The 24,846-nt window shown below is 41.9% G+C and overlaps 2 protein-coding genes across 2 annotated transcripts; both read right to left on the minus strand.

The window, feature by feature from the left end:
- Positions 1-1,951: 1,951 nt before the first annotated feature.
- trim45 (tripartite motif containing 45) lies at positions 1,952-20,474 on the minus strand. Its single transcript, XM_022740826.1, has 10 exons — positions 19,527-20,474; positions 18,142-18,430; positions 17,897-18,042; positions 17,110-17,426; positions 12,327-12,456; positions 11,158-11,272; positions 10,733-10,859; positions 9,592-9,815; positions 4,400-4,446; positions 1,952-2,038 (listed from the first exon to the last, which is right to left on the minus strand). The coding sequence occupies exons 1-8, from the start codon at positions 20,012-20,014 to the stop codon at positions 9,661-9,663; spliced, it is 1,767 nt and encodes a 588-aa protein (XP_022596547.1). The 5' UTR covers positions 20,015-20,474; the 3' UTR covers positions 1,952-2,038; positions 4,400-4,446; positions 9,592-9,660.
- Positions 20,475-20,735: 261 nt separating this feature from the next.
- vtcn1 (V-set domain containing T-cell activation inhibitor 1) lies at positions 20,736-24,409 on the minus strand. Its single transcript, XM_022741148.1, has 5 exons — positions 24,378-24,409; positions 23,639-23,703; positions 22,582-22,941; positions 21,703-21,954; positions 20,736-21,229 (listed from the first exon to the last, which is right to left on the minus strand). The coding sequence occupies exons 1-5, from the start codon at positions 24,407-24,409 to the stop codon at positions 21,117-21,119; spliced, it is 822 nt and encodes a 273-aa protein (XP_022596869.1). The 3' UTR covers positions 20,736-21,116.
- Between the last annotated feature and the right edge of the window lie 437 nt (positions 24,410-24,846).

Here is a 24,846-nt window from a genome sequence, read left to right on the forward strand (position 1 = left end):
GGCAGTTAGACTGCACTTTGATACTGTCAGCCCACATACCAAAGTGAGCTTTTCCCTGACAGGTAATCTATCCAGGTATATACTCCAGCCACAAAGACAGTCCCAACATTTTGCTGAGTGTGGAGACAGCCAGCCGCTGAGTCCATCAGCTGGTCCTTGAGCTGCTGCCGGCTGGGGCCTCGCTCTCCGCAGCAACAACAGGACCGTGGGGGTGTCTGATTTACAGGACACCCCTCAGTGAGTGAATTAGCGGCAGCGCTGCGGCGTGCAGAAGCCGTCGTCACCGCAGTGAGGACCTCCTTTGTGACAGGCATCACTGTGAGTCACCCAGTCATCACACACTGTCATCAGCAAGGAGGGCCGGTTGGGTTTGATGCCAGGGCCGGTGTGGGTGCAAGACAGACACACAGAAAAAAAAAACAAAAAAAAAAAAACAAAAGAGCTGAGCAGACACAAAAAGGCTGACAGCTTCCAAATCACAGCCAAGTTGCAGAGAAGGAGGATGTGTGGCGGTGAGAGGAGGAGGGTGTCCTTTGCTTCAATGCATCTTTGATTATCATTGTCAGGAGGGATGGATGGACTGGGAAGAATTTATCGCACATTTCACACACAAATAGAACAACGCTGCGGAGACAAAACACTCGTTCCATATTATTTTGTGGAAAGGATGAAGAATAAGCAGAAAAAAAAAACCACAATCAGAAAATGTTACGGGATCGGCCTTGGTATGACATTACATATCATAACCACGGCAAAACTCTGCCTTTCCTTCAGCTCACTGCTTGACAGAGTGAAATGGTGAATTGTGCATCGTGTGCCGGATCAGAGCGCCTGAGGGAACCCGCCTGTCAGGGCAAGGTCAACTGCAACCTCTGGCCCTGGTGGGCAGTGGCGTGGGGATGTGTCCGTAAAGGAAATGTGAAATGTGCAGAGGAGGGGTCCTACGACGAACTCTCGATTTTTGACATTACAGCTCATGGTGCGATACTGCACCTTCTCACAAGTGATCATGAGTCCCTGGAGAGAGTGTGGCATGATGGGTAGATAAACTCTGTCCACATAGATTTGCAGAGCATATCTTTTTTTTTTTTTATGCCATAGTGCAGGGACACCTATCTGACAAATGATACGGGAGGGTGGGGGTCCTATCTCTGTCACTGTGGCACAGATTTGAATTATTACAATTTTAGCATTAGTAGCTCTTCCATGGCCGCGAGGGGTTGTTTTGTTCTTGGTTGCTGCTTGTGTTTTGTCTCCCTTCAGGTCCTGGTTTGGCCGAGTTCGCATTAGTGGAACTGGGTGCACCTGGCCAGTCCATCCATAAGATCATCTGTCCCCAGTTTTCTCTCTCTCACTCCAGTGCTGGATCTCCCCCTTGCACCACATGGAGTACTTTTTATTTCATACAACATACAACACCACCCTTTCGTACATGCACTCGCTAACACCACTGACTTTCTGTTATGTAAATAAATGTGATTTGTTCTTTAACCGTTTGCATTTCCCTCCTTCTGTCACGGCCTAACAGCTGGGTCGTGACAGCATTATGTTTAATCATTTTAAATCACCCAAACTCAATGATTTCAATATTCTTTTTAGATTCTACTTAAGTGACAACATCACATTTCACAGTAGATTTCAAGGAAGCATTTTCACACTTTTTAGTGAGGTATTTGTCTTATTATATAAATATGAGTTTTAATATTTGTATGCCTGAACTATTGCAGTAAATGGAGAACTGTAGATGTGTTGTGCATCAAAACTGAATGTCCTTGTAATTCTTTACTAGAATAATTTTTAAAAAGTTCAGAAGTCTTTAAAAGTGATGATTAAAATCAAAAATTTGCTGGAGAGTTTTGTAAGTAGATCCCCAGACAGTCAGGGAACCGTCATATTAGCCATCGTTTGGTGAGAGCAGTTCATGTTTCACCTCTCAGTTGATAGCAGCCTCGTTTCACAATGACACTCCTGAAATGCCGTCTGTGCAGACCAGCGGAGAAACACAAACCCCAGAGTGGCTTTCAAACACTCATTTACCCTGAAATAGAAAAGGAGAAAAGAAAATTAAGACATAAGGCGGAGATTCAGGTGAGAAAACCAAAACATGTGCACAGTAAATCATAAAAGTAAAACATCAGAAATGCATATTGCATATATAACAATGAGCAGCTGGAGTGAAATGAATTCAAAAAGCTCTGACACAGAGACACAAGAAGCATTTTTACAACTCACTGCATCAATGGTTTTATGGTTTTTGAGGTTTATTTTGTTTCACAGTCACAGTGAAAATATTATTTAGGTATTTTTATGGTGCTATATTTTAGGTGTACTTGTGAAACACTTGTGTTGCCGTAGAAATAAAGTGTACTTGTACCATTTAAGACTCAAATAGATGAAAAAGATATAAGGGCATAAAACAGACAACCACACACATTAAAAATAACCATCATCCATATAAAATCCTCGTCATTATTAATAATCCATTTTCACACAACAGCGCCCTCACACCATCACTGTGACTGTAAGTGTCTTTTTATACCTTCAGGCACTTTCACAACATTCACTGAATTAACATGTCACCGTCACAATTTATCGCCATGGCCGCAGTGAAGGTTATTTCAGAGGCTGTATTTATTGGACAGGATTATATTGTTCAGTGGCCACGTATATGCAGCGATGTACTTTTCCTAAAGTGTGTTCCACTCTTGAACCATCCTTCATGGGCATCTGTTACTGATTTTATGTAGCTGTAATCTTGTTTTTTTAAAAAGATGGATGTGCAGTTTGTAAACCAAGGTCTTCACATTGTTCCATCAGCGTCCGTGGACTGGACCGCAGTAGCTAACAAACAAACAGGCTTTATTGGCTTTTACCAACTCCACTGTTTTCTAGCAGGAGCTGGTTAAGCTCCATTTAGAGCTCAGTGAGTATATTACTGTCATGAAAGTCGCCTAACCTCTTTGTGTGTAATCAGGTTACACAGTGTTCAACCTGAATGACCTGCAGCCTCTTAGCCTCTGTTGATATCACTCACACACACACACACACACACACACACACACACACACACACACACACACACACACACACACACACACACACACGGTTATTCTGAAGGAAGGCATGATTTTCTCTGATATAAACATTGATTCTTCTTTAGCATTTCTACGTCAGTGGGAGTTGCATGCTTTTATTTTGAAGAAAGCCTCTGTCAGAGCTGCATTTTATTTTACCGACCAATTTTTGTGTGTCAGAAGGATTTGTTTTTCTTGCATAACTTGTCCTGGAAACTATAGTCTGTGACTATATGAATTATTGACACCATACTAATCAAGATGAATTATTCACATCTTAACACACAGGGATTCTCCAACAGGGATTTATGTAAAAGTGAGTTCATATTGCCAGAGTTCCCAGAATGAATTTCACGTGACCTTCAATGCGAATGATTGTGTGTGTGTGTGTGTGTGTGTGTGCGCGTGTGCGTCCCGACTTGACAATGACAGAAGCCTGTGCTGTCTCTTGCAGCCTGGAGATAAAGTGTCTCTCAGAGAAGGATGTCAGGTGCTGTCACAACACTGGCTTTGAGGTAGCACGATGCTGTGGTAGGTTACCTGCATCTCCAGCAGCAACAGTTTATTTCTCTTTCTCTTAAAATATGCTGTGCCAGTTTTAAGGTGAAGTCATTCTTTTTAGACTTTATAATGAGAGGATGACCACACAACTGAATTTATCCTGTGTTTTGACCTGTGTCGGTCTTTTTCAAGGAGATATTTACACAAGTATCAGCTACAGCATTAAATAAACATAACACCACCAACCAGCAGATGTTGACAACACAAGATGGATGGAAAGTGAAGTGATGATGTGTCACACCTCAGTTTCCTACATCTTGCCAGAAATATTTCCCTAAAAGTTTCCCCGCTTTCCCAAAAAATGTTGAAGGAGCTTTTTGTAAATTCTGCTATTGCTACATGTTAGCAAAAACAGCTGTTTACTTACCAGCCGTTGTTGCATTTGCAAGACCAGAGGTGATAATAATACGCCCTCTGAGCAGCACTACTTCTTCAGAGCAGGCTGGACACTACTGTGACTCGGTATCGGAAAGTGATGTGACAGTCCGACCAGGCCAGGGCTAGCTGGTTAGCATGCTAACTTCAGTAGAAGAAAATAAGTGATAGAAATAGAAGCAAAACAAGAGGGTTGCTTCCCACCTCTGGAGGCAGCTGTTGGTGAGTAAGGGAATGAAGTTTGCTGCTGAACTTGCAACGTTTGTTCTAGACTGTAAGTAAACAGCTGTTAATGCTAACGTTGGCTATGTAGCAATAGCAAAACTTACAAATAGCTCCTTTATACCAAGAGTAAAAACTGTTGGGGACTCCTGTAACGTCTCCTTCACCTGCTTCAGCAAATCTTCCTCATTACGACTCCATCCGGTCCAGAGCTCTGCAGAGACAGAAATTAAATGTAAATCTCATGTTAAAACAGTTGTAACCTGTCACGTTTAGGATCAGTTTAGCTTCTGCTGCTCTTGCTCCTTAACTGTGGAACAACATTGCAAAGGCTCAGAGAAATAAAAATCTGTGCAAATGATTAAATGCCATCTGAAAACCTTCTTTTCATAGGCTTTTTTTGGATTTCATGACTTTAAATTTGGTTGGTTAATACCTCCTTGTTTTATTTATCTTGTCTTCTCTGTCTCTTTTTTGCTTCTGTTATAAAAAGGGCTATAAAATTGTTTGTTTGCTTGTTTGCCCACTTCTCAAACAGGAGACAAAAATGAATAAATAAAGGAGTTAATTACATCTCACATGGGGGAATATTAAATCAACAAAACATCCAGAAACCACATGCTTATATCATCAAGTTTTCATTACATCTAAATCCCCAACACTGTATGAATGTGAAAATGCTGTTTTGCATGTGATAAACCACATAAACCTTTGCAGTCTTTATAAATGTATGTAAACAAACATGCCCATATATGGTGTTTTTATAGATGGTCATAATTCATAACATGTAAAAATGTCCAAAAAAATGTATTCACGCATTATATTACACGTGTGATAAATTCTTATGTGCTTCATTATAAGGTGTTATGATTAGGATGATGATTATTATTATGGCCCCCCTTCCCTCTGGCTTCCTGTTTGAACGCTGGAAGCTAATTACAGGCTCCTCTACTGCTGAACCTTCTATAACTCTTCTCTGGAAAAGCGTGATAGGCAAACCATGAAAACATAAAAAAAAAAAAAAAAGAAAAGAAAAAGAAAGCACCAAATGTAAAAAGATTAAACATAAGAAAATATGTCTCTTGACTGCGAGACAATATTGTATCATGATCGTTGGTTCAAGGTACATTACTTGGGAGCTCAATGGAGGGTGAAGGAGGTTTATGAGGTCTGGCATAAGTCCTTCTCTCTGGGGTGCGCAGCAGCAGTTAGCATCCTGCCATTTGCAGAGCACTGTCATTGTTCAATGTGGTGTGTGTGTGTGTGTGTGTGTGTGTGTCAGTGGCTCAGATCCTACTGGACTGAAGCCACTGAAAGTAAAATAGGGAGGAACTGAAAGAAGTGGGAAATCAATAATAAAGGCAGGGTTTGAACCACTCCATCATCTTTAACCCACACCTGCCGTCACCTAATGGTAGCGCTTGTGTGTGTGTGTGTGAGTGTGTGAGTGTGTGTGTGTTTTCCCATACAGTGACCTCCAGTTTCCGGCTGTGAACCCCCCCCCCCCCCTCCAGCGTTGACTGCCATACGAATGGACGTCAGGCAATCGCTCATTTCCAATTTGCTGTAACTGAATTACTGTGTTTGATCAAGCAGTGTCACCACCACTGACATCGCTGATGGAACTTTCCTCTGTGACGGGTTTTAGTGGAACAGGTCCCCATTCATCAAACATTCATAGTAAGAGAGTCAATCTTTAACCGCTTAAGGCATTTTTCATGATAATGCAGTATTCATCAGGAGCCTCTTAGCGCGCGGTGGCTCTGGTAAAGACGGCTTTTGAGAACGCTGATTATGAATGATTTGTAAGAACAAGCACGGCAAACTTAATGTCACAGGCAGAGGGACATGATCATTAGTTCTGGAAGAGCAGGCAGGGGAGAGTGGCTGTCTCCTGCCACCTGCTGGTTCAATGAGGGATTCTCAAGCTCATTGAACTGTGAGAGTGTTCAAATATGCAGCTACTGAGGGCGAGATTACAGCTCTCTAGTGTTTTCTGCAAATCACTATAAATTAGTTCAGTTTAATTGCAACCAGGGATGTGGGAGAAAGCTTTTACAGTTTCAGTTTGATTTAAAATCTCTCCCCGATGTTTATATTTACATACATACATAAAAAATGTGAAACATTTGGCACATTTCTTTTTCTCAGTTAAAATATAATCACTTGCTAACACATGGAAACACAGGGTTAGCTATAATGGCTGGAGGACAAAGGTCATATTCATGTTATTAATTAGCTTCAATGTAAAAAAAATAACAAAAAACAAGGATTTATTTCCACTAAAATAGCAGCAAGATTTAATAAAAACTTCTTGTAAATTAGAAATGTATGAATTACCTTTTCCTCTGAGGCAGGTGTGTTGCTTGATTGTTCGTTTTCTCTCAGATTCCAGGACTCAGTGTGTTCAGTCGTGTTCATGAGGTGCTAACTATAAGACACAAGCTATTCAGAGGAACTAAAGAAAATTGTGAGTGAGAAAGAGTTGCTTTGTTGCCTTGTGGTTGGGTTATGGAGGGATGGTTACCTTTGTCACCTGCTGCACACGCAAAAATAATACTTAAAATGCTGTTGTATTATTATATGAGCGACTCAGAGCTGCACAGTTAAGCAAAATATAATCGAAAATCGCAATATGGTGAAGTGCAATATCCAAATCGCAGGAGCTTCGGTCTACAAATCATATTCTCCAGACGTAAAGGAACATGTTTGTTTAATACAAGACCCAACAAAAAAAAATCAGAATCAGAAATCGCATATCGCTATATCTGCCAAAATAATCTCAATATGATTTTGTTTTTTGCATATCGTGCAGCGATAGACGGTTCGCTGTTAATCCGCTTCTACCAAGGAATGGAGCAGAATTTTAAAACTGACACATACGAGACTTTATTTCATCGCACAGGCGAAAACTTCAACAGACAGACGAATGTACAGTCGGTGTGAAATGGGAGATATTATTAAAAACAAAATGCAGCAGAAACATAGGCGCAGTGTCATGGTGAAGATCTTGGACCACAAATGAAAGAGGTTAGTCTTCATGTTAAGGATTTGTACACGTCTGTTTGACAACGAGCAGATCTGAGCTAAAAAAAAAAAGAAATGACACATCTATTTGAACTCACACTCAAGATAAGGCACATTCAGAACACAGATACACACAGAGGCATTCACAGTCTCCTGAGCTTTTCTTTTTCTTTTAGGTTGGTGGTTATAAGTCAGTGGTTGTGTCACAGCCTCTGGAGAGGAGCAGCTTTGTATTCTGGGAGGAGGCTGACTGCACCTTCGAGCTCTCACTGTTTCCCAGATAAAGCCCTCTTCACTGGGGGGTGGGGGGGGGCGCACGGTGGAGCTGGCTTCTTAATAAAACTGCAGGAAACCCCAGTGTGTGCAGATTTTTAACAACAATGATAAAGCACTCAAGGTTAATATGTAAAAATCTTCATACACACACACACACACACACACATGCACGCACACACACACACACACACACACACCTGCAGCAGTAGGCAGCTGTTGTGGGCTGCACCTTCCCACCTTCACCGTAACCATGGAAATTAGAAGTGTTCACAGACACATTCCTTTACTTTAGTTAACAGTATATGGCACCACAGCACAGGCATCAATATAATCACTGCCTTGTACCTGTACTGTACCTGTAGTTAGCATAATGCAATCATATTATATCAGCTGCAGTAAATACTATCAATTTTGGTGGCTAATCATTTATTATTTGGTAATTATCACATACGCACATAGTTAATATGCAGCGACTGTTACAAAAAAATCAATTACCTGAAGTGAGGACGAAGAAATAAGGGAGTAATAATACTAATCTTATTATTAGGAAAATGACACTCAACCCATCATTTTCTCAGCATGTATCCATAACAACCAGTAAGTATGTCTACAAACATACAACCTCCAGTGAGGATCAGGAATCAGGAATCTCAGAATGAATCTGCAATCAGCTAAATATCGTTTGTTAATTACCAGTGATGACTTCAGATTTTTATATATTGGATTCGGAGTACTTAAAATAAAAACAATCACTCATCATGATGTAAATGCTGTCTAGTCTACAGGCTTGATAGTGTTGTCGGGATCACAGCCCAGAACAGAGATCAGTGTGGATTAATAAGAATTATTGTTCACTCCTCTCAGCGTCACTCTGTATCTCAAAAATATATTTTCTTTGACTTAAAGATGTAAAAAACACACAAGTATTAAAGTATAAAGAATAAACGGAGACGTATTTCTATAGCTGGGGTCAAATTGTAGAACAACACTAATTTAAAATCGGTAATTTGCTTTTGGTTTTCAAAGGAATGATGTGTAAAGCTATTTTTGAGGCTTACAAATGTGAATGATTTCCTTTTCTTTATTCATGGAACAATACAAATATGAATAAAAAAAAAAAGTAATATCCTTTCAGTTTTTAAAAGATTGGTTTAGAGAGTTTTTTTGAGGGTTAGATGTGTGAATAAATTTCTTTTCTATTGGTCGTTAGCTGAATTGATAATGTAATGAGGCATATATTAGCATTTTGCTTGAGACTGAACCTGTTCAGTCACTTCTTAATACACAGACCGATGACTTTGTTTTTGTTTTGTTTTCTGTCTATATTGCTTATATTTATTGTATTATATGTGATGACTGAATAAAAAAATCTATTACTATTGAAAAAATATCATCATCAACCTGTAATGAATGATGTAATTTACTTTCCCTTCACTTTGCCTCTTGTGTTTCAGTGAGTTCCTACATTAACCACAATGCATTTAAACAACCTCCGGGGAATGATCCTGTAAACTCTGTGTGCAGACGGAGAGAGATCAGGCGTCCTGTGGCGTCATGGTTCACAACAAACACACACTTCCTGGTGTAATTCTATCATGAACCTCAATGTTTCCATTTTAAAGAGTTTTACGTTTAAGATTTAAAAGATCGATTTCAGCACCTTTGAAATCAGCAGCTGCTTCAAAGTAAGAAAAAAAAAAAAGGGGCAGAAAATGGCTGATGAAAGAAAAGTGTAACAATGAAAAAAGCTAAACTCTCCCTTCTCCCAGCAACAGCTGCTGTGGTGCCCTTCAGCAAGGCTTTAGCATGTGCGGCACGCGCTGCTGTGATTGAAGCAAAAGGCACTCGACATAGATTGAGACACTTTGGTGTTTATCTTATATGCTGAGCTGGTAACTGTATCAGAGGTGAGCACTTTCAAGACTTTGATGTCCTGCTTCAGTCAGTGTCTTTGGAGCTTCACTTTCATCGTCTGACCTTCTCAAAGATTCACACCAGCCGCCCTTCACCCCCCCTCCCCCACCCCCCCCCCCCCTCCCCCCGCTGCTCCTCTAACCTTTTCGGTTGCCGCCACCTTCCATTAACTTGCATCATCTTCTTGCCGGGTCTCGTCTGCGGCGTCGCCTCAGAGCTCCACGGTCCGCAGGTGGCCGCGGGGGGAAACCGCGGCCAGCACGCTCTGAGGCAAACACTCGGACTGCTCCGCGGTGCTGCCACAACAGGACCAGTGGGGCTTCCCGGGGTGGCCCTTATGACCGTGACCGCAGCCTTTAAATCCTCCTGCCGTCAGACAAACAGGGAGGAGACAGACAGACGAAGACGGGAGATCAGAAACAACAGGAGTGACGCTGAGATGAAGGACAGAGAGGGAGAAATAAACTAAGGACCATTTATACTGGAGACGTGTGTCTGATTTAAATCATAACTTCGTCCTAAATGTGCTGCTGCGTGACAGTAATTGTCAAAAATTCAGGAATTTTTCAACATTTTCATCAATATCTCAGGAAATAATGTTTGGATCCTTAAAAAAATCATACATATTAACGGCATTGAGATCTATGAGGTTAAACAGTTTGGTGCAGATTCAGACAATAATCTGGATCTTGTGGCAGAAAACGTTTGGTCTTGAAGGAGGTATGCACAGAAACTACAAATTAAATGAAGGTAGCAACTCATCTGAATATTCTTATACTGTTGTATATCATCATCAACCTGTAATAAATGACGTCATTTACTTTGCTACTTTCACTTTACTTTGCCTTTTATTTCAGTGACTTCCTACATTAACCACGAGGCCTTTGAACGACTTCCAGAGAATAAATCCTGTGAGTAGATGAAGAGAGATCAGTTTCTTTTCAGCTGAAAACTGTGCCTCCTTTCTCAAAATGCAACATGTCATCTAGAGGCATGGTTCATAACAAACCTTTTAGTGTAATTGTATCAGGAGCAAATCTGATTTTTGTATAAATAAAATTAACTTCAATGCAACTGCACATGGAGAGTAAAGAGAGCATCAGATTACTGCATAATAAACCAGTTTCTCTCAGAAACAGAAGTCAACAGTCTGTTGTCTGTCCACGTCCTTCTTAAAAACAAAGTGAACCATTTTTGTTGTTTTTTATTTTTGTTCAATGTGAAAAACACCTCAGTGAAAAGTTTCCCTCCGATCGGACACTTTCAGGATGTCTTGTGTGTACCTGGCATGGTTCCTGGACAGCCACAGCGAGCCTCTTTGGCTCCTCCACTGGAGCAGAAGGAGCAGCAGTGAAACGTCCCACTGTGACGCCTCAACTTCCTCTTCACAGTCAGACTGAACGGGGAACCCTGCAGGAGGAGATGGGAGAGAGTCAGTGTCTGTCTGTCTGTCCGGGTCGACAGACACCAACACTACATAAAAACAGATGCAGGAAAGTGGCTGGATTCTTAAAAACTCAGGATGTCAGGATTATCAAGCATCCCATGTCGATTCCTTTAGTCAGGATGATGTTAACAGCCCCGAGGTGACACACTGGGAGCTGCCGGCAAGGCCACGGCTCAGCCCAGCATCAAATCAAACTACTTTCAAATGCATATCTCAGCTGAGAGAAGTAATAAACAACAACTGTTCTAAATTGTTTCGTACCTTGACGTGTTGAGCTTTGACACAAACCCACACTGAGTAGGTTCCCGGCCCCTCAGGTGTGTATGAAACACTGTAGGATCCGTCGTTGTTGTCGACCACTGTTGTCTCCACTGTGCTGAAGGAAAAGATCACAAATGATCTTATTAATGTTATAAAATATCACTGAAAAAATTAAGCTGACGACCAGTTTTGTTAAAGGTTAAGGTTATGAGTGTCCCTTTCTTAGACTTCATTTCCTGCCATTAAGTTTCCTCCCGACATTTCAGTGAATGAAACTTCATTCCTTCACTCACCAAGAAAACAACGGAAAACAACCCTCTTGTTTTGCTTCTGTTTCTATCACTTCTCTTTCTTCTACTGAAGTTAGCATGCTAACCAGCTAGCCCACTTTCCGATACCGAGTCACTGTAGCGTCCAGTGTTGCCGGAAGAAGTAGCTCTGCTCCGAGGACGTATTATAACGTCTTGTTTTGCAAAAGCAACAATGGCTGAAGCTGTTGGTGGGTAAACAGCTGTCAATTAATGCTAATGTTGGCTATGTAGCGATAGCAAAACTTACAAATAGCTCATTTCACGCTGGAAAGCTGTGGTGATCACTGAGATGTAACTGGTTTCACTACATTTCATCGAGGTAACTACCGTTAGTCTGGTGTGAGTAACCGCAGTTAGATAATGTACGTCACTTAAATTACAGACTGTAGGTGAAACACACACGCTGCCTTCACGTGGCTGGAAGAGTTAATTAACTAACTGGTAAGAAACAGATAATCACATATGAATCTTCCTGTTAGAATAAAACAGAAAGCAAAAGCATGAATTAAGTGGGTTTGTGTGTTTTCTTTTAGGTCACAAGAGTAACCCGTAACCATAGTCACAGAAATAGCACAGTACACAGATTTAAATTGCCCCGTTGACCTGCAACAAAGCAGCTGCTCAACACACAGTGAAAAACTTCACTTGACCAGTCTGGACACAAACACTTCAGTGTGCTGCTGAACATCCAAATACATTCCACGAGAGGATAAAACTTAATCGAGCCTCATGAAAATACCATGCGAGAGAACTTCAGTCTCTTCAGAATATTTCCTCTAACCTGAACTGAATTGAACCAGATCTGCTCAAGAGAGTTAAAACCCTGACACAGCAGGTCAGGCGGTGTCACGCGCTCACCAGTTTTTCTTCTCCTTGTGGACGACACTGACCAGGACGTGCTCCCCACCTCGCGCCATCTGCTCTCCAGCTGAGTCCCGGCACACCAGGGTGAAGCGTCCCTGCTGGCCCTCCCTGCCCCGCTGCAGACCTGCGACCGCCAGGAGTTAAAGGTTAGAGACGTGAATTTGATTGTCGAGCAGCTCGTTCCAAAATAAGGGGCATTGATCTGCTGCAAGCGTTTGGACCCCGGCTGCAGAGATTTACTCTCATTGAGTCACAAGAGCACGAGCAGAAAGACACCAAAACCTCTCACACAGGCAGAAAAGCACTGAGAGACGTGTGCACATCCAGAGAGAGTGGCAGAGAGGTCTCATACATCAAGGCAGAAATCTCTCTGACACAGTCACACCTGCAGAGAACAGTTTGCTTCGTAAGTATCTACGCACAAACTTTTGCAAACACACAAGAAGCAGGAAAACAGGAAGAACACAACGACTCGTCTCTTCAGGTTTTACGAGTGATCCTGCTCGACATTAGAAGAGGCACTCCATCATTCAGACACACCACAAACTGGAGACACTTTGTCTTGTGTCCCTTAAAGACTTCAGTCACACACTCCATCTCACCCACAAACAACCCCCCCCCCCATCCCCCCCTGCAGACTGCTTACATAAGCCACTTTCCCCTCTAAACATATGGTGTCTGCAGTCAGTGTGACTTCAGGCACAGCTGGGCTTCACTGCTGCTGACCACAGCTTTCCAGAAACGCACATTATCATTTAGTGTTCCACTAACTTGCTCTGCTGTGCTGCGGGGGTCACACTCGCTGATACAGATGTTCATCTGCTGCTGCTGCTGTTGTTGTTGTTGTTGTTGTGTTAAAGCTAACATCGTTTGTGTTCACATCAGTGATTAATGTTACTTGGCATTTTCTTGACACACAATTAGCCGTCCCATGACTAATGATCCTACACTGTGTTTTCATCTGTCTTTGTTCAGTTTTCCAGTAACTGCAGGCTGATCTGTTCGGACGCTGTTGCTAACGAATGGATTCAATGCTTCTACTCCTACAATATGTGCAAAGCTACAAACACTGCTCAGACTAATATTAATGCTACTTAGAGCTGCTGCAATTGATCGATTAATCGATCACTGCCAACTCTTTTGATAACATGTTGTTTTGAATCCAGTCTCTGGCTCCTGACACCGATTCGCTCGTCTTCACCTGGGCCCACGGACCAAACCTGGCAACACACGCAGCAGCAGCAGAAGAAGAAGAGCAGAGACACTGGATGAGGAGATGAACTGCTGATTGTCGAAGGAAGAGCTCCAATATGTGTCTGAAATCAAGTTGTTGCTTTTACATTTAAACAAACAAGAGAAATCTGAGATCCAAATATGGAACTATTATTTTAACTACTGCTGTTACTGGGGATCGATGTAACAACGCACATTTCTTCAAGTGCTGTATGAATCTGAGGTAAACTGGCAAAAGGTTTTATTTTTATACAGATCATGAGCTATAAAACAATATGAACTGCACTACAGTTATTTCTGAAATAGCTAATTTATTAATTGATTAGACCAGTGGCTCTCAAAGTGGGACCCCCAGAGATCCTTGAGGGGGACACTGGGGGACCCAGCAAAAAGGGGAATAATTTATTTTTACTTTAATTCCATCCATAAGAGAACCACTGGAGTAGAAAAATAATTAACTAAATTCTCATGTCAGACATTTATCAAGCAAAAAGGACAAAAATTCAGGAGTTTCATCTCCTCAAATGTGAAAATCTGCTGTTTTTCCTTGTTTTAAACAGTTGTAAACGATGTTGTTCAGACAAAACAACATGAAGAAGTCACATTGGGCTCTGGGAAATCATAATGGGCAAACAACTAATACAAAAAAAAATCTTAAAAATGAATAAATAATGAGAATAACTATTAGTTACAGCCCTGATTAAGATATTAAAATACTAAAGGGCAATGACACGTAAACACTGTGTAAGTCTGGACCTTTGAGTTCTCGCCATTTCTACATAATACAAGACATTCCCTTCACATTCCTGCTACTTTGACTTAAAATACAGAAATTAAAACCGCTGCCACCACAAATACTATCATTAGAAACTAATGGGTGTGAATTATCTGTGAATGTGTGTGTGTGCTCTCTGAGCCGAGTACCCAGCAGCTGTCACCATTACAGAGCCAGCTGTTGTGGCCCACATTTCACCTGTGCCGTGCAGCGCCGTGGTCCAGATCCACCATCTCAAACCCTCTTATCACTCACAGAGAGAGAGAGAGAGAGAGAGAGAGAGAGAGAGAGAGAGAGAGAGGATAATTATCGCTTAACTGCTCCTAATAGTCAACGCAGAAATCTGCCCTTCATCTGCCCCCCCGTAAATGAAGGAGCTGCTGTGAGAAGCTGATGTGGCTGATGAAAGTTAACTTGAGGGGGAGCAAACACATTAAAAGGTGGATAAAGATGGTTTAGCTGATAGCAGTGATACTGTGGATTTATAAAAAACCAAACCCAACACAAGAAAGGAGAAGTCTTTGAAACACAATATGGAAGTCAATTGGAAGGAGGTGTGGGTAAATGAAAGGTCACTGCAGGGTGAAATACTGTAATACACCCCGAGCCAGACCGACACGGACACAAACAAGAGCTTCACACAATACACAGACTGACCTTTCTGGCAAACACGGCAACAAAACAGCTGATCTTTGACACAGACGAGACTCTGAATAAAGTCTCTTTTACTTCGTACTTTCGTTCTGAGACGTTCACAGAGACAAGCTGCTGCAAAGCTCTGCTGCCTGTGTGTGTGTGTGTGTGTGTGTGTGTGTGTGTGTGTGTGTGTGTGTGTGTGTGTGTGTGTGTGTGTGTGTGTGTGTGTGTGTGTGTGTGTGTGTGTTGGAGGGCTGTAATTTGTGGAGGACCACATGACTTGAATTTTTTACATTTGTTTACTTTTTCTTCCTCTTGTGCGTTTATTGATTTTATTGTTTAAACATTCGTGTTTGTAATTCTCCTCGTTATAACTAAGTCTTGCTAATTGACACTTTGCCTCTGTGTCTTTTATTGCTTTGTTTTGTTTTTGTTTGTAACACTTTGTAACTCAGTTTTGAAAACTGCTGTATAAATAAATTTATTATTATTACTGAATGCGACAATATGACTTTATTTTTCTGTGCTCTGAGTGATTTCTTAAGGCTGCAACTTTAATTATCAATTAATTTGTAAATTTAGTTTTTTTTTTAATAACCATGTCTGTAAAAAGTCTCTGTTACAGCCCGAGGTTACGTCTTCAAAATTGCTTCTTTTGTCCAATAAACAGACTAAAACAACCTAAATATATTCAATCGACTAAACTACAACTATAATAAACAGAGTAAAGCTAATTTTAGTATTATTAATTAAGTTTTTCAGCACTTCACTGTTTTTAGATCTGTAATGCTTTTGCTATAATTTAGACGTACTGTACACAGACTGTCAGAGAGACAAAGAAAATCTGGTACATTCATGTGTTTATATAATTCCTTTTATATCATTCATATAAAGTTCACTTTGCTCCGGTCGCTCCTGGTGTTCAGTGAGGGACTGAAACTACATTTATCTTTATAAGAATTCATTCCTGTGGCTTGAAAATGTCCGGTAGCCACTTACAATGTCACCTGTGAGTTTCCCTTCTCTCTTTAACAGTGTGTGTGTGTGTGTGTGTGTGTGTGTGTGTGTGTGTGTATATATAAACACCGTCTGCTGCCTTCAGGCCTGTTGTGTTGCCTCAGCATTCCTTCGATCCCAAAGGAATTTCTGTCTCGGAGCCAAAGCACCCAGGAAGGAAACAATGGTCTTTAACTGCTCCAGTAGAAGTTGGTCCACCCCCCCACCCCACCCCCCCCCACCCCACTCATCATCCCCCCCCGGCATTTAAACCTGTCCCCTCCACCTCCCCACCCTCCTGCCTGCAACGACTCACACAGGCTGATCTCCAGCTGTAGCCTTAGACTTGTTTCAGGGCTAAATATCACTTTGAACAATAAATATACCTGTAATTAAGTGAATCCACAGATTTACAAAAGAAACATTCATGAAACATCTGTTATAAACCTGAATACTGCAATGACTAGGAAAACAACAAATCCCATTAAAGTCTCAATGTGGGAGTTTATTCCTGAGCCCATTGGTTCCTACTGAAAATAAATCTCTTACTCTGTTTTCATGTTTAAAACAAGTGATTTCTAAAACAGCTGTGTGCTTTATAACAAACATAAATAAAGTATTTTCAGCCACAAATTCAAACACATTTGTTGCACTAGTGAACATTTACATATGATGTATTTGGGATTGACTCATAGAATCCGGGGTAATAAAACGGTAAGTTGGTAAATGATGTGTTTTAATAGGTTTTGGATGGAGGTTTGTAGCACAGAGCAATAATCCATAACAAGCTTTACAATACTTGTCTGGTCTTTTTATAGGATTTGTTCTCGATAAAAAATATAAAACAACAACCTATAACCTGCCTTTAATTTAAATGAAAGGGATTAAAAACGGTGCAACTCTACCTATTAATGCCTGATCATGAACATTTCACAACTTATTGCAGGATATTAACCTGTGTTTTTATTTCTTTCTTTATTTGGATCCCGATTATCCCTCACTGATGTAACTGTTCTTACCCGAAGATCAAATAACTTTAATAACTTTTTCACATTTTAAAATAAAAACACTTTTATCCTAAGTTACTTATTGCTGTTAATAAAACCGATCCCTGTACATTCACACTGGTGCGTTTACCTTCCCCTTCGATGGTGCACTTGCTGAGGTCCGCTGTCTTAGAGTTGATCACCCCGACCACCGGGTAGCCCTCCACCTCCCCTGCTGGCTCCCCGGGCATGAAGCAGATGCTGCTGCCGTCGTCGGGGGCGACGGTCGCCGGGTGAGGGTCGTAGCCGCTCTCCACCAGACTGGTCAGTCTCCTCAGGGTCACTCCTTTGGCGCTGAGGATCTCAGCGTCCGACCCGCAGCTCAGCAGCCTCTCTGCGAACTCCACACCTCCTCGGACATCCAGCAGAGCCTGCTGCAGCTGAGCCCTCTGCAGGTGCAGCTGGTTCCTGGTGCACAGGCATAGCGGGAACATTTACATTATTCTACGGTTAACCCACAACAGCTAATTTTCAACTTGAGCATGAAAGTTGATGACTTTACCTCAGAAATAAAGTAAGCACCACATCTCACGTCCTTCATTCTGCTGATGAAGACCCTGAGATGTGGTTGAAAGCTTGAGGAAATGCTAGTAAGTAGAGAGTGAGTTCAGATCATCTTCTGAAATTTCAAAGTGAGATGAACTTTACTGACTTTACTCGAGGAGAGCTTTGTCTCAGAGTCAGTCAAATTAAAAGAGGAAGGTATCAAATTTTCATTAGAGATGAGGGTGGGGCCAAAAGTAGAAGTCCCCTCCACCCCCACCCCCACGGGAGGTCAGAGGTCAGGGTGACCTAGCCTACAGCTGAGAGAACTGAGAGCTTCTGCTCCTTGTTGAGAGTGTGAGTGGGACACAGGATCTGTGTGGGTTTAGTCATACCTGCGTTGGACACGGAGCTCCTCCAGGCGACGCAGCAGAGACAGGCAGTGGGCTTCCACAGCGCTGGCATAACCTCGCGCAAACGCCCTCACCTCGATGGCTGTCGCATCCACTCGTGCCTGCAAAGCCTCCTGGGATACTTCCACCTGTAGGAGAGTGAAGAGAAAGAATACATCCTCAGGATAGGAAGGTTTTAACATGGCGGTTGGTCTCTCCGACATTGGGATGAACAGACTCTGTAGCACCTTCTGCAGTGACTCCTCCAGACGGTCCAGGCGAGGACGCAGGCGCGCAGTGACCAGCTCTCGGATGCGGTCTCCATGACGATCTATGACGTCACGCGTGGGGCAGCAGCGGTGGTCGCGGTGCAGCGTGGCGGCACACTCCAGGCAAACGGGAAGGTCGCACGGCTGACAGAAGAGCCGGAGCTCCTGGCCGGGATGGAGGGAGCAGAGGACGGGGCGGCAGAGACGACCACGAGACCTCAGCTCCTCCACGCCCCGAACGGAGTGAGACGCTGTTCGCTTCTGCCGCCTGCAGACAGCAGAGAGAACAGATACTCACATGTTTGCAATGTCAGAATAAAGATTCAGTTCAACCTCAGGCCTCGGTTGGAGGTCAGAGGTTACCTTGTGATGTAAGAGAAGAGAAAACAACTGAACAGAACTTTAATAAAGAGGATAGAGTAGAAAGATATAGTCAAGAACCTCACACATACTCTACCTATAAAACAAGAGTCAAACCTTGTTGCTCTGTTAGTGTGAGCTCAAAGAACAATAGAGTACAATAGAACCTACTAACTAGTTCAAGCTTCTCCAAAGATTTGATGCTTTTCCTTGGAAACACTGTCTTTGCATTTTGGACTGATGGTTGGATAAAAGAGATAATTGCAACAAACTACCAATTTTATAGACAAATGACTAATCAAGACACTAATATACAGATTTATTGATGAAAAATAATTGTTAGTTGAAGCCCTGCAATAGTCCCTCGCCTCTTTGTGAGCTTCATACTGTAGGACAGGCTCGAGCAAGACAGAACCAACCTACCAGCTTGTTAACAGAATAGAATGGCATAGAAATGAATGGAGTAAATAGAATCTCACACCTATAGGTGAGTGTGACAGCACAACATGCGCTAAGAGAAAACCAAACCTTCCTGTGAGCTTGACAAAAGAAAACAGTAGATTGGAATAGAATTTATCTACTTAAGTTCACCTGTTTAACTGAATTGTAACTCTATTCTATTCTATTCTATTCAAGTTCAAGTCAACAGGTAGTTTCTATTCTATATAACACACTGGAAGAGAAGCTGCATGTTAACTTGACAGCAGAATAGAATAGAGTAGACTAGAACATAATGAAATACAACAGAACAGAACTTCTGAGCATAGAATGGAAGAGAATAGAACCTGTCCTCTCACGTGGAATAGAAATATCTCAGAATGTGAACCTGACAGCAGGATATATAATGGAATAGAATAGAGTATAATAGAACATAGAGCATATATATAGAATCTCACAGTGAACATGGCAGAATAAAGTTGAACAGAACGTCAGAATCGAATCGAATCAATCGAATAGTACAGAATCGAATCGCATAGAACAGAACCGAACAGAATAGTATCTACCTGTGTGCCTGGCAGCAGAACTCGCACAGGTTGATGGAGCAGACCTCGCAGCGGCTCTCGGCGCCTCCTTCGCCGCACAGGTCGCATCCCAGCGGGCCGTTCGTCACCAGGGTCTCCAGGAATATTTCGTCCAGCGCCAGGTGGTCGGTGCTCAGCCCGGCCGGTCCCGACGGAGGAATGTCCACCTCGGAGTCACAGTCGGGACAGAGCACCGTGACGGTGACGGCGGGCGCGTCCGCCTCCGCCGCCTCGCCGCTCCTGCCGTTCTCCGCTGCGTCCCGGTGGCGGCGCGAAGACACGGAAAACGGCTCCAGCTGGGCGATACAGTCGGAGCAGAAGGTGTGCAGACACGGGAGGATCTTAGGGTCCCGGTACAAGCGTTTACACGCGTTACAAACCGCCCTCGGGTTTACTAAGCCGCCGTTTTGTTCGTGTTCCGAGTTTGACGTTGACTCCGCCGCGGTTTCCTTCTGCTCTGACCGCGACATTGTCTGTTTTTTTGGGGATTTCTGGTGCCAAAAACAAACCAGTGATTAGCCCTACCACGATGAAACCCCCCGAGCCCCTCAAACCTGTTACAACCGGAAGACAACTTCTCCAGAACCGGCTCTTCCTCTGCACAGTGACCGCTCACATGAAACCGTCTATTGCCCGACAGAAAAGATATTTGAATTTCATCTCACTGATTAAAATCCCACTGGAAAGTCCTACTTTTCTTCGACAGAAGTAAGCGGCATTCACGGCCCCATGGGACATATGACACCTCGCTCACTACCGGACCAATAGGAAGCCTCACACAGCCTATCAAGGGTGGTTCAAAGACTTTCAGGACTCTTTAGTTCCAGTCTGGGACCCTGACTGCCCCCATCTACTGGCAGGACAGGACAATGTGGTTTCTGGAGCATCTCACACAATAACTGCAGTTTTTAGAGTTAGTCTGGTTTTATTATGTCTATTGCTGCATTCAATGTTTTTTTTTGTTGTTGTTTTTTTTTAATGTAATCCTGAGCTCAAGTCTTCATACAATTCCGTATTAATTAGTGTTCATTTATTCATTGATTGTAAAAATAATATGTATGGAATTCAGTCTTTAAATGCTGAAATTTCCTATATTTTATTCCTTTATGATATTCTGTTTATTTTAATGCAGTTTCCACACAACACATGCAGTTTTATGTTAGACAGACAATTTAAAATAAAAACTATAAATAACAAGAATTTAGAAAAGTTTACTGACAAATAATTCACTTACAGCAAAACATGACACATACACCAGAGGAATAAAAAGGAAATAGTATACTGAGAAAAATCACTAGAGTTAAATGGTGTTACATGGTAACAACACCCACTGAAACAAATTAATAACCAAAGTAACATAATGTTAAGAAATTAATTACACTGCTTTTATGTAGCCTATTTTACATCTGTCAAATCCTGACAGTGAAGGCAGCACATGCATACACAAAGATATACTGTATGTACCCAGGATGAGGTGTATGGCGAATATTTAACCTGTACTTGATGTACGCTAAATACAGATCAATCAAATAAAGTGATTGATTAGTATTTAATGTATGTTTGTGTGTGTAATTAGGTCAGATAGCAGATGCAGAGGACACTGGTTATAATGCTCAGGTAAGCTGACGCCAGCAGAGATGAAGCAGCACTGTAGATGAAGTATGTGTTCTTCGAAACACCAGAGCCTGAAAAATATGAAAGGAGATTCAAATAATAATATTTTTGTGTGAAAAGTTTTATAATCTGTTTTTTTCCATCTTTTATTCTATTTCACTTTAGGTTCTAGGTTATTTGTTTTTGTTTGTATTTTGAATTTATGAGTTAATGACAAAATCACTCTTATATCAGTGAATATTTTTTATTAAGAAATGTGTGCTAAATTTCAGTTAAATTAGAATATTAAATTAAGATTATTTCAACAATTTAGCATCGTACTTCCATGAAGTTGAGGGACTTAAATCATAGAAAATAAAAATTATTATTCACTGATATGGGCCTAATTACAGAGGCAATCAGAAATAGCAAATCTGATAACATCACTAGGGTTAAACTCATTTAAACTTTTAAAAGGTAAAACCATTAAAGTTCATGTCACATCAACAGAAAGATTTGAAATGCTAGGAAACCCACATCATGATATATAATCATAAACTCACACCTGTTACAGTTGCCTTGGAGACAGACAACACCAAGTCATTTTCAATCCTGCAGGTGTAGGAGCTGCTGATGTTGACTGGCTGCAGCTCGCTGACAACGCTGTAAATCCCTCCAGAGTCCTGTGAGAAGTTTGTGCGTCCCTGCAGGACGCCTCCATCGCTGTTCAACCACGTCACATTTGGTTTGGGGAACCACCTGCTTGCCTCAGCAGTCAGGACGCCGTTTGAGAAGCGAAATGTTGGGGCTGAAAAGGCTGAGACAATATAAGCGCTGAGAAAAAGATCATGAATCTGTGCTGCATTGTGAAATTTTCCAAGACCAACTTCAGTCATTATCACAATATGTGTAACGCTTTTCAATCTGTCATGAAACAAGATTATAAAGTTGCAAAAAAGAAAATAAATAAGTGCAATAATACAGTTAAAATCCAGTATAAACAGCAGTATAAATCATCTGACCTCAGCCTGTAACTCTGACAGGTTCAGATGTTCTCTTTAACCCTCCAATTTAGCATTTATAAGCTGTATAGATTAAACATGTTTGATCAATTAAATTTATTACACACTATAATGCAGATGTTTGCGGATGTAAGAGTGTATTAATGAATTTTTCAACCACAATAACTCCTCCTATGGACATGGCTGCTGTATAAACAGATAATGAATGGCCATATAGTTAAACACAGTTGTAATAATATAAAATATATCTTTACAGGAGAAGCTATAAACACTCTGCTTACCACTACATTATATATGTCGTAAACCAGTGTTTATATACTGTTTATAAATCCTAATCGAAGTTGAACTGAAGTCAAGTGTTTCCAGAGAAATACATTTTCAGAGCAAACACACAGTGAAACCGGAAAGACGAGTCATCCTACCTGCTGTCCTGAGACGAATGTTGACTTTCCCTCCTCCGTCAGAGGAGCTGATGCTGCAGGTGTACTTTCCCTCATCACCACTTCTCACACTCCTTATCAGCAGGGAGGCGTTCCCCGAGAGTAAAGCATCAGAGGAGATCTCAGTTCTCCCTCTGAACTGCGAGTTCTGCTCCCCAAGGTCCGGAGCTCCGTCGTCATACCGGTAAACAAGTCCCTCTAGGTCCTCCTTCGTCCAGGTGACTGACACCTGGCTGACTGTGGTTCGTCCAGTCTCTGTGTGAAGATAGCAGATGAGAAGCTCATCCTCGCCGAGGTTGGCGACGGGCGCTGTGTTGGTGCTCGTCACGTCAGAGGAGGACCCTGTGGGACCGGGACACAGGCAGAGACTCATCATGGAAAATATCCACATTATTAGCTTTGACAGATTTCAGTTTACTTCATTGTTTTTTAGTGCAAATCTCAGAATTTTAAAAGGATTTCTTAAAGGTTCACAGGTTCACTCACATTCCCAGAGTCATTTGTCCCTGTTGTGCAAACTGGCCATGAAGAAATGCCTTACTGAAGTTATTCCAATGTAAGAGAAGGGGGATAAAATCCACAGGCTTTGTTCTGTGTGAAGATGCTTTATTAAAGCTAAAGGTCTCTGTCCATGTGTAGTGTGATTATAGATCAGGTCTAGCTTCTATATTGATACTGTGAAAGTATCAAAAGCCTCAGTCCACAGAGAAATGCACACAGCCTGTATTCAGAAACTGAGCCTTAAAACCAGCCGTCAGGACTTCTGGAACTTTGTGATGTCACAACGAAGCAGTCACCACTCTCAGCCACGCCCCAAGCCCCACCCACCTGGATAACTCAAAAAACAGTCAGCCAATCAGAAGAGAGCCTCCTCTCTTCTAGAGCTCATGGCAATGTCTTGTCATCCACAAGAATAAACTGCTTTGTAGTTTAGACAAACACAGTGTGTGCTGCACACACCCATCCGTCCCCTCAGGCCTGACAGGGCCCGTCACTAATGACACAAGATTCTCACGACTCGAGGATCCGTGGGTCTTACCTGAGAAGACCAAGGCCAGGGTGAGGATGATGATGGCCGAGAATATGACGATGAGGGTAATCATGCTGCACACAGAGAAGAAACACAATTACAGGGAAAGTGTAAGGTGAAACCGCCTCAGCTAAAATCAACACGTGGATCAGTTTTACAGCTTCTCCTCCTGCTGCAGAAATCCACTCACACCCAGCGGTGGAACAATTACATACATCATTCACTTAAGTAAAATACAACAACATAAAATACTCATTTAGCAGTAGGAGTTTTGCATTAGAAATATCACTTAAGCACGGTCACTGTACAGTTACATGGTTACTGATGCATCAATTATACACAGCTGGAGGGAACTTTTCTCTCACCTTGTATGGACCAAATGTCCCTAATAAACATGGAACCACTAACAACTCATACACATCATGACAGAGAACCCCAACACTGTTTTTTTTAAAGAGATCACAAGCTGAAAAAAAGTTGATAATCTTTGAGAAACTAAACTTAAATCTTTAACAATACATTATATGTTATAACCTGAAGAAACCTGTTGAATAAAGTGGAGTAAAAAGTGCTTTATTTCCCTTGAAATATGGAATACAAGTATAAAGTAGCATTGGATGGAAATACTCGAGAAAGGTACTAGTAACTCAAAACTGCACTTAGTAATTTTGCACCTGAACAGACACATAAATATTTTCAACATGTGATCACCACCGGTGCAAAACATCTGCAAACCTCGTGGCCACACCTGGCGAAGATGATCTGGCCGAGGGTCGCCATGGCTGCCGACAAAACCTCCCGAGTGAAGAACAAACGCTTCGATCCCGCTGCTTAAGTCAAAGGTCCAGTCATGCCATTCGTCCTAAACATCCACCACTCATTCAAAGTACACCAGGTTTCTTCTTCTTCTGCTGCTGCTGCTGCTGCTGCTGCTTCTTCACGCTGTGACAGTCTGCGCTTTTGCCTGTTTGGCGTCTCTCGCAGCACTTGAAACACAACACCATAAGTAAATATTACCTTTAAGGTGTGGGCTTCATTCTTGTTGACATGTTGTCACAGTAACTCATTTCTTATCAAATTAATAGGTACATGCTGTTGATTTACACGAGAAAGAGGCTCAGCTTGTTGAATGACGTGTTAAATACCTTTACTGTAACTATGTGATTATAGATTATAGTATTGGCTCACATTTTGTGAAGATAATCAGTTTATAAACA

This window comes from Seriola dumerili, unplaced genomic scaffold, assembly GCF_002260705.1.
Source record: "Seriola dumerili isolate Sdu_G_001 unplaced genomic scaffold, Sdu_1.0 BDQW01000052.1, whole genome shotgun sequence".
NCBI lineage: Eukaryota > Metazoa > Chordata > Actinopteri > Carangiformes > Carangidae > Seriola > Seriola dumerili.

Excerpts from the sequence above, each read along its gene's own strand:
- vtcn1 (XM_022741148.1), bottom strand. The coding sequence starts at position 24,409 with ATGGCGACCCTCGGCCAGATCATCTTCGCCAG. Across the intron at positions 21,955-22,581 it reads CATTCGTCTCAGGACAGCAG|CCTTTTCAGCCCCAACATTT; the intron begins GTAGGATGACTC and ends ATATTGTCTCAG. Across the intron at positions 21,230-21,702 it reads CTCCAAGGCAACTGTAACAG|GCTCTGGTGTTTCGAAGAAC; the intron begins GTGTGAGTTTAT and ends CATATTTTTCAG.
- trim45 (XM_022740826.1), bottom strand. The coding sequence starts at position 20,014 with ATGTCGCGGTCAGAGCAGAAGGAAACCGCGGCGGAGTCAACGTCAAAC. Across the intron at positions 12,457-17,109 it reads GTGCACCATCGAAGGGGAAG|GTCTGCAGCGGGGCAGGGAG; the intron begins GTAAACGCACCA and ends TGGCGGTCGCAG. Across the intron at positions 11,273-12,326 it reads CACAAGGAGAAGAAAAACTG|CACAGTGGAGACAACAGTGG; the intron begins GTGAGCGCGTGA and ends CTTTTCCTTCAG.